Source organism: Schistocerca americana, chromosome 5, assembly GCF_021461395.2.
Source record: "Schistocerca americana isolate TAMUIC-IGC-003095 chromosome 5, iqSchAmer2.1, whole genome shotgun sequence".
Taxonomy (NCBI): domain Eukaryota; kingdom Metazoa; phylum Arthropoda; class Insecta; order Orthoptera; family Acrididae; genus Schistocerca; species Schistocerca americana.
The window spans coordinates 189,604,333-189,614,753 of record NC_060123.1 but is presented as its reverse complement, the minus strand read 5'-3'; the positions used below and the strand labels follow the sequence as shown (position 1 = coordinate 189,614,753).

General features: G+C 40.8%; 1 protein-coding gene across 4 annotated transcripts in view; it reads left to right on the top strand.

Annotated features, from left to right (window-relative positions):
• Positions 1–5,059: 5,059 nt before the first annotated feature.
• The window catches only part of LOC124615283 (membrane-bound transcription factor site-1 protease), a 145,980-nt gene continuing 140,618 nt past the window's right edge, over positions 5,060–10,421 (top strand). For 3 of the 4 annotated variants that reach the window (XM_047143047.1, XM_047143049.1, XM_047143046.1), the window contains exon 1: positions 5,064–5,744. In XM_047143047.1, coding sequence (XP_046999003.1) covers positions 5,531–5,744 — 214 coding nt within the window. In that variant the 5' untranslated portion in view covers positions 5,064–5,530. Of the gene's footprint in view, positions 5,745–10,421 lie in introns of all 4 variants that reach the window. The other variant, XM_047143045.1, reaches the window with a different exon arrangement.

Below are 10,421 nucleotides of genomic sequence, written 5' to 3'. Positions count from 1 at the left end.
CCTTAGGTTAGTTAGGTTTAAGTAGTTCTAAGTTCTAGGGGACTGATGACCATAGCTGTTAAGTCCCATAGTGCTCAGAGCCATTTGAACCAACTCTACAGAGTGGTTGACGAACTCGTGGTCGAATCCCTCTGCTTTGAGTGTCTTGTAGGACTGAAACCCGCCTGTGATGAGTTTTCTACCAGGCAGTATGAAGTGCTTTATCAGACACATTAAAGTGACCTTGTCTCTGGACAGTATTCTCTCAATAAAACACTTCCAGGTCTCTTGTTCAATTCCACCAAATATCCAAATACGATGGATTTCACTCTTTGAAGGTCATCCTCTCTGGTTCTTCCTTCTTGCTATGTGAGATTCGTCCACTTCCACAACTTCACTCCGTGCACCAATTGGTACACTGTCGCTCCACTACCACATAACACACTTCTCTGCAAAACCCGAAATAGTCGCACACGGTATTAGCAGATAAGTCACTTTCCGATGCTGTTGCTTACAAGGTGTACTCTCGAATCCAGCAAGATAGAAGAATTATGCTGGTCTGTATGAAGAATTTGGAAGAGTCGAATCATGTATTCTTCCTGATACCCGTTCGTTTCCCGCACTATCGGCAATGAAACTGTAACGATGTCACCATCGAAACTCTTCTTACGGAGTTTTATACACTTAGCATCACCACAGTCTACATAGTCCCTCGTTTCCTCGTCCGGTAGTACTCCATATTTGCGACAAAGACTCAAACAATTTTCTACCCTGGAGAAGCATGGAATTAGATTTTTCCATGTCAGAGAAGCAGCTGAAGAAATGTCAAGAACACCAGACATCCCACTCACTACCGACATAAATCGTCTGGGTTTCCCTTGCAACTCACAAATAACTCTCGGAAGTATGTAATTTAGAGCAACTGAGGGAACGACGGAAACAGATGAAAATGACGGTCACAAATAATTGATCATAAGGCCCGCCACCAGAGCTGCATTATCGGTTTATGATCGCACGTTCGATATGTATCGTTTGGAACGCGCGATTTCGATAGGCAGTCATTCTTGGAAATTACCGATCTTGGAACTGTGCCTTCACGGACATACCTATTATGACACTTCTTTTACTTCTTTATGCAATATGTGGTTTATAAGAAGAGTTAATCAGAGGTGAACTATAGAATTCAATAACATAGTACTACAAGTAAAACTTTCCAGTTATGCTATGAGTCCCAGTGTAGAGTTCAGATTGGAACTTTATATTCTGGAGCAAAAGTTGCTAGTAGACTTTAGACAAGGAAATGAAAATCTTGCATTAAAAACAAACTGATCTATAGGTCACTGGCCACATTTATAACTACAAAGAATATACCTTGTCTCAAACATGACTAAGACAATAAAAATATTATCTGTAACTTATCAGTATAGAGGTACATTACTTTACTTTGTGAAATCTCCTTCAGGACAGCATAAATAGCTCATGTGTGTTGGGTACGATTTCACTTAATTCTTGGTTTGAAATTGCAGAAGCAAATTCTGGAACCTAGTAGCTCCTATTGCCAGAAATATTAACGTTACCGTCAGCCGCTTGTGTGGACAAATGGCTCTCCTCATACAAGTTCTTTTCCGTATTATACTAGGAGTTATGAGCATCAAAAGATAATTATACTTTTCTAAATTGATCCTCGAATAACTGCGCAAGTCGTCGATTTCGCACTCCAACTCGTGAAGTAAATTTATGTGAGGAAACTACTTTCCCTTAAGTAGACAATTTTGTTCTGTCTTTCTGTTTCTGGCATTTTGTCTGCTTTTTCTTTTTTAAAAACACAATTTGCGAACACAGACCGTAATACATTTTCCTCTGTTTCTGAATAAATGAAATAAACGTTGAGGTTTTTATTTGCGAAATAGTAGTTGAACCTGTTCGTATAAACACACCTCATTTGCAGCGAATCAAGACAATTAGGTAGATGCAGTATTCCTCGATTTCTGAAAAGCATTTGGCTCAGTACCACACCTACGCTTACTCTCGAAAGTACGATCACATGGGTTATTACGTGAAATTTTGACTGGACTGTGGACTTTCGTGGGGAGGATGCAGCGTTCAGATGTAGAAGTAACTTTGGATGTGCCCGTGGAGGTGTGTTGGGATCCTTGCTGTTCATGAAGTACACTCCTGGAAATTGAAATAAGAACACCGTGAATTCATTGTCCCAGGAAGGGGAAACTTTATTGACACGTTCTTGGGGTCAGATACATCACATGATCACACTGACAGAACCACAGGCACATAGACACAGGCAACAGAGCATGCACAATGTCGGCACTAGTACAGTGTATATCCACCTTTCGCAGCAATGCAGGCTGCTATTCTCCCATGGAGACGATCGTAGAGATGCTGGATGTAGTCCTGTGGAACGGCTTGCCATGCCATTTCCACCTGGCGCCTCAGTTGGACCAGCGTTCGTGCTGGACGTGCAGACCGCTTGAGACGACGCTTCATCCAGTCCCAAACATGCTCAATGGGGGACAGATCCGGAGATCTTGCTGGCCAGGGTAGTTGACTTACACCTTCTAGAGCACGTTGGGTGGCACGGGATACATGCGGACGTGCATTGTCCTGTTGGAACAGCAAGTCCCCTTGCCGGTCTAGGAATGGTAGAACGATGGGTTCGATAACGGTTTGGATGTACCGTGCACTATTCAGTGTCCCCTCGACGATCACCAGTGGTGTACGGCCAGTGTAGGAGATCGCTCCCCACACCATGATGCCGGGTGTTGGCCCTGTGTGCCTCGGTCGTATGCAGTCCTGATTGTGGCGCTCACCTGCACGGCGCCAAACACGCATACGACCATCATTGGCACCAAGGCAGAAGCGACTCTCATCGCTGAAGACGACACGTCTCCATTCGTCCCTCCATTCACGCCTGACGCGACACCACTGGAGGCGGGCTGCACGATGTTGGGGCGTGAGCGGAAGACGGCCTAACGGTGTGCGGACCGTAGCCCAGCTTCATGGAGACGGTTGCAAATGGTCCTCGCCGATACCCCAGGAGCAACAGTGTCCCTAATTTGCTGAGAAGTGGCGGTGCGGTCCCCTACGGCACTGCGTAGGATCCTACGGTCTTGGCGTGCATCCGTGCGTCGCTGCGGTCCGGTCCCAGGTCGACGGGCACGTGCACCTTCCGCCGACCACTGGCGACAACATCGATGTACTGTGGAGACCTTACGCCCCACGTGTTGAGCAATTCGGCGGTACGTCCACCCGGCCTCCCGCATGCCCACTATACGCCCTCGCTCAAAGTCCGTCAACTGCACATACAGTTCACGTCCACGCTGTCGCGGCATGCTACCAGTGTTAAAGACTGCGATGGAGCTCCGTATGCCACGGCAAACTGGCTGACACTGACGGCGGCGGTGCACAAATGCTGCGCAGCTAGCGCCATTCGACGGCCAACACCGCGGTTCCTGGTGTGTCCACTGTGCCGTGCGTGTGATCATTGCTTGTACAGCCCTCTCGCAGTGTCCGGAGCAAGTATGGTGGGTCTGACACACCGGTGTCAATGTGTTCTTTTTTCCATTTCCAGGAGTGTATATTAATGACTTTGCAGACAATATTAATAATAAAATCAGGCTTCGTGCAGATGATGCAGCTTCTATAATAAAGTCTCTGGATAAACATTGAGTTAGATCTTGACAAGGTTTCAGAATGGAACAAATATTGGCAACTTTTTCTAAATGTTCAGAAATGTAAAATTTTGCACTTCACGAAACGAAAAAATGTAGTATCCTATCGATAAGTAATTGTTGGAATTGGTCAACTCATACAAATACCTGGGAGTAACACTTTGTAGGGATATGAAATGAAATGATCACATAGGGTCAGTCGTAGGCAAAGAGGGTGTTAGACTTTGCTTCATCGGTAGAATACTGGGGAAGTGCAATCAGTATAGAAAGGAGATTGCTTACAAATCACTTGTGCTACCAGTTCTAGAGTGTCGCTCAAGTGTGTAGGATCCATACCAGATAGTACTAGTAGGGGTGTTGAATTTATACCATATACAGAAGAGCAGCACAAATGGTCAAATGTTTGTTTAATCTGTGGGTGAGTGTCACAGAGATATTGAAGAAACTGAACAGGAACACTCTTGAAGATACACGTTAACAATCCCGAGAAAGACTATTAAAAAGTTTCAAGAACCGGCTTAAATTACGGCTCTAGTAATATACTACAATCCCCTACGGATCGCTCACATAGGGATTGTGAGGATAAAATTAGAATAATTACTGCGTACACAGAGGCATTCTTCCCACTCTCCATACGTGAATGGAACAGAGAGAAACCCTAGTAACTTTTACAATGGGACATATCCTCTGCCATGCACCTTACGGTGATTTGCAGAGTGTAGATGTAGGTGTGGAGCTACTGCATGCATATCCATTTGCACTGAGTTCTGCGCAAACAGATCGTTACGTGCGGACGGGTCTTAATTAGATGTAAAAGTACAATATCCACTGCTGTGAAGGCAGTGAAAATAGATTTATTGCCTATGTTAGTAAACGACGACCCCGTTCCCTACACCAACAACAACTTCAAAACTATATTCCCGAGAAACGTGCCCTGGCCATTACTTTCCGTTCCGTCCCGCTCCATTCCATTGAAGGTTTGTGTGAATGTCCGTCATTTGAAAGTCATTGTAGAATGGTTTGACGTTTCGGTAACTGTAAATCGACATTAACGTATTAGGTGTTCAAAGCTGACCGCAGTGTTTGCAGTGAATATTTCTGCATTCTCAATCATTAATGTACGTATTAAACGGGTGGTCGTCGTTCTCATAACAACGCACGTGGGCTACTTAATCCTAATAGAAAGGACAGAAATCGCAGAATGATGGCTTCCTCAAGCTCGCTGTAGCTTGCCTCACGTTTGAAAACTCCAATGGACTGGAATTTAATAATATGACTGTAAATAAAAACACTGATGATGAGAAAACATCCCTTTGGCTCATACATAGGGGAACATGTAGTAAGCCCCACTCGACTACGCAAGAAACAGTTGTATGTCTGCACTGTTATATTAATAATCTTGATTGTGTAAAGGAAGAGCGTCGTCGTCGTGATGGAATACAAGCAAACAACAGTAAAAAGAACTGTTATAGTCTGTGGCAAGAGATAATAAAGTGGAGACTAAATTGTGGTCACGTGCCCTGTTTTTTTCCGTACTTGCCTTGTGTTTATAAAACACAAAAACAGTGGATGGACATGGCCGATTGTGTGTGGTAGTGTGAGAGGGTGTGTGTGTCTGAGAAGTGCATTAGTAAAAAATGATGGCCCTCGCAAATGTTACAGCATGAATTCCGAGAAGCGTATATTTCTGAAATGTAACTGCAGTTACGCACAAACGACACGTAAGAAAAGGACGCTATTACCCATATAGACATGACTGCAAGAGGAAAACAGTGATACACATTATCATAGTGCCTTCAAACGACGCCAATAACCCCGTAGAAAACAAGATGTTCTCCAGTCTGTAGCCGAATTGTGATACAAGAATGAAACTGAAAGTGAGGTTAAGGCAGAGACACTTCCGATGTATCCCATTTCTTCTACTTCTCCTTACTCATTTTTGGTCTGTGGAAACGTTTCAAAATAAACAAAACTCAACGATTGGCGAAAAGAGCGAAACCCGTGTTGGTCTCTGCTGCAACGATACGACTCCACCACAGTTGGTTAACATTAAATTTTCGTCACACATTGTACGAAATGGTAAGTTTGAAATCAGCTTATTTACCTTAAATTTAATTCTTTGGTGCTTTCCAAAACTGCCCATTACACTACATTAAACGCCACTCAGACAGTAAAGTTCTACTTAGGCTAATATTTGTTGGATGAAATGAGCATTTGCCGTATATTATAAGTATACTGTGAATTATATAGGCCTAGTCAAATGGGATCAAACAAAAATCAGTAAATCACTGTGCTTTCCAAGCTACAGTTTCGAATAGAACGTACTGTGTCAGTCTGTCATTATGGCAGTGAAAGTTTTTTTTTTCTGAAGTATGTACTTTTAATATTGGAGGAAATTTTCATTAATAGCAGTTGCAGAGTGTTAATAGTTATAGAGTTGTATGCCCAACTTAACTGCAGGTGAATCGTTTACATCTAATTTGCATTAATTGTTCCTTCAATTTTTGTGTAATCTTACATTAATCACAGTTTTCTAGCCAATTCTCTGTCACTAAACTTTGAAAAAACACACTACATGCAGTTCAGAACTTGGAAGGGGTGTCCCACAAGTATGACTAGCATATGATAACAAGCAGATAGAAGAAGTTGACAGTGTTAAATTCTTGGGATTACAGCTTCATAATAAAGTCAACTGGGAGGAGCACAGCACAGAACTGCTGAAGCATCTAAACAAATCTCTGTTTGTAATGGAAATTCCGTCAGACATATGGGATATGAAAATGAAAAAGCTAGCATACTATGCTTATTTTCACTGCATAATGTCATATGGTATTATTGTTTGTGGTAATTCATCAAGCCAAGCTAAAGTTTTCTGGGCACAAAAATGCAATAAGAGTTATATGTGGTGTGAACTTGAGAACAGCCTGCAGAGGCCCTGTTTTAGGAAAGTAGGGATAGTAAGTACTGCTTCCCAATATATTTATTGCTTAGTGAAAATTGTGATTAAAAATAGGGACTAGTGCAGCAGGGGATACAACCCGTCGGCTTTGGACAATTACGTCACAAGTGGCCAATCGAGAAGCGATTCTTCTTAGTGTTGTAGCTCCCTTCAGTGGCTGATAAGTGTTTTTTGACTTTTAAAAAAAATCTCACGAGATAGAATAAACAGATCCACTTTATTAAGCAATCAGTAAAAAAACTAAACTGAAACATAACAGCAAAAGCGAAAATGGTAAACTGCTCTCTGGCGGCTTGTGACGTCCTTGTCCAAAGCCGACGGGTTGTATCCCCTGCTGCACTAGACCCTAAAAATATATCACTTTTTGAAACCAACAGCTCAGTTCATGGAATCAATATGAGAAATAAGAGTGATATTCACAAGGATTTAAAGTCACTTACTGTTGTACAAAAAGCTGTACATTATTCAGGAACACACATTATCAATAACTTGCCAGCAGTCATAAAAAGCTTAACAACCAATGAAATTCGGTGTAAGAAAAGCCTTAGGGATTTATTGGTGGTCAACTCCTACTCCATTGATGAATCTCTCATTAGAACCAACTGCTTTGTTTGTGTGTGTGTGTGTGTGTGTGTGTGTGTGTGTGTATTATTTTCGATTATTCCCTTTTGAGAGAGCGATCGTACTTTGATTTTTTTGCTTCGCTTCATACGTTCACTGTGTTCTCTCTTGCGTTCTTCTGACCATCTTTACCCGTTCTGTTCTCCGTACGTCCTTGTTTAAGTGTGTGTTTCTTTATGATGTTTCTAAACTGTTCTCTATTGTTTATGTTGTCTTGTGTGAACCCCAGTTCTTTAACACACACACACACACACACACACACACACACAATACTCTCTACACCATTTCAGTGCAGTAATGTGTTCATTGTAAATAAGTATTGTAGTAATTCTATTATATTTTTTTACCTTTAAAAAAAAAAAAAAACTTTTTTAAAATTTTAAATTCAGCGCATTAATCCGCTCTTAGTAAATGAGTGCTGTAAAATTATCATTTCATATAGCTAGCATTTATTAAGAAAAAAGGAAAAATGACCATCATTCCACTTGGGACCTGTGGTAGGTACATTAGCTTATTTGTTTTAATTGTAAATATTTGTGATGTATTATTGTTTTTCGGGCATGTTCTACGTCCTGGAGGACCTCCTCACTATGGATCAATTGGAATGAAGGTAAATCTAATCTAATCTAAAAAGTGGAGTATGTATTCTCATAAGAGCATTTGTCATGACAACAGGTGGGTTCTCTTTCTGGAGTCTTGAGTGACGAACTCCTTCCTGACCTTCCCCAACTTATCCGTATTTCATCTCTGAAGAAGGAATTACAGTTTTAAATCTATCAGTAACATTTAGAATTTTGTCTCCTGAATGTGCTGCTCAGGTGTTTCCTCCTTGCAGATTATAGTTTTCCCACGTGAAAGTGTCATTTGATAAAAATCTAATGTTAACTTATGTATATAGGTAAACATAGGAGTGTGTCTGTTAGTATTGCTTAGTTGAAAAGTTGAAACACATCATTAATGGACTAACATTTAAGTGGAGCCATGACTTGAATCCGAATTGAACGTTTGCAGTATTTCTCATTATCGAGCTAGACTGTAAAGCTTCACATTAGTGAGTGACCTCATTACAGCTACCCATAAAGAATGAGCTGCTAATCCCAAGGAAATTTTTCACCTTTTAACAGACAGACTTGAAAGAGCTAAGGCTGGAGGACAGTCTTTATCACACAGTTATTCTTTAGTTAGTTTCATGTTTCATGGACCATTTGCTCAATAAATTGCAATGAGGTCATTCCATACTAAGTCATCCAGGGACCCTCGTGTCACACATGTTTATGAAAATTTATAATTGAATTGTATGCATAAAGATAAGAAAATATTCAAAGTTTCATCAAATTCTAACAAGTTGTCTCTGAGTTATCACCGTTTAAAGTTTCGGCCACTTGTATTTCCGAGGGCGATTAAGACGTAACTAAAGCATGCATGCTTTTACAGAATTTGAAGCAAAATAGTTAGTTTTGAAGCTAGAGCCTTGAAATTTTCACTCTTTTGTTCTAAATTAAACACTGAAACTGACAGAGCTACAAATTTTTTTTGAAAACAGCATAAAATTACCTTTCAAATGGTGGTGGGGTGGGGGGTGGGGGGGGGAAGAAATTGTTGGGGTTCTGAGTTGTAACAATTTTATATTGAAGTCAAAACAAGTTTTATCTATTCAAAACATATAGAACGGCTGTTTTAAGATTCAGAATGGTTATAACAGAGGTTATGAGATTATATAGAAGTAAAAGGCTTTAATACTATAATTTGCAAGATCAGCTACTTAAAACAGTAATTTATTAGTACATTTTTTTGTTATGTATTTTTGAATTAGGACAAAGATTTTTTTATGTAACTGAAGTTAAAGTCAAGAAACATACAACTTTTTTGGAGTCATGATAAGTGTTTTGAAGTTCAGATGAGGCAGTATTACTATGCAAGTATGCACCTTTATGCTGATTGTTTACAAACAGATGTGACTTCGTAATTCCTACCCACTGCCTCTTCCACATTACAATAATGGAAATTCATTTCTGGTGTTGTCAAGGAGGAACTTTTTCAGTTTGTTTCCTAATTTTATTTTGCTGTCTGTCAGAGATTGTATATCACTGGATAAATGGTAAATAATTTTGCTTGCCACATTGTTCACCAGGTTTTGTGCTATAAAGACACTTTAATGTGACGTAATTAATGTCATGTTTTCTTCTGATATTATAAATTATGTACAGCATTATTCCTTTTGAACTGTATTGGATTATTTACAACAAACTTTATGAGGTAATAAATATGCCTTGAAGCAACAGTCAGAGCTGGCCGGTGTGGCAGTGTGGTTCTAGGCGTTTCAATCTGGAACTGGGTGACCGCTACGGTCGCAGGTTCGAATCCTGCCTCGGGCATGGATGTGTGTGATGCCCTTAGGTTAGTTGGGTTAAGTAGTTCTAAGTTCTAGGGGACTGATGACCACAGATGTTAAGTCCTGTAGTGCTCAGAGCCAAGCAGCAGTCAGAATGCCTAACTCTTTAAACTGATGTCTACTAAATAATCATGGCTGAGCATTAGTAGTTTCATCACTGTTTTTTACGTGTATGAAGAAATTTCAACAGTGTCAGGTTTGTTCCTTGTTGTCTTAATAATTGAAGGTGGTCCTACGAATATGTTTACTCTCTACTGGAATCATTCAGAAGTGTTGAATTTGCTTATGCAGCACTAGTCATATTTTCTTTTTAAATTTTATTTTAGCATCAAGGTGGTGTGTTTCTGGTGGTATTTTTTTGTCTTCTCACTATACTTTTGTAAGGAACACTACCTCATGTTGCATTTGCTGTGATGTTTATTATCAGGCCTACTGTTTATAACAGCACGTGGAATTGCTCAGTCCCTGTCTCTCCCCTCCCCCCCCCCCCCCCTTCCTGCCCAGCCCCAATTTTTTTCTCTGGTATTGTGCTATAAAGTGTGTCTATTGAGGAAAAATTGAAATTGTTGCAGTTGTTATTATTATCTTCAGCCTGAAGGCTAGTTTGATGCAGCCCTCCATGCTGCTCTATCCTGTGTGAGCCTCTTCATCTCTGAATGACTACTACAACCTACAGCTTTCTGAATCTGCTTACAGTATTTGTGTCTTGGTCTCCCTCGAGGATCCCCCCCCCCCCCCACTCCCCTGCCCCCCGATGCACATGCACGTTTCCCCCCCAGTACTA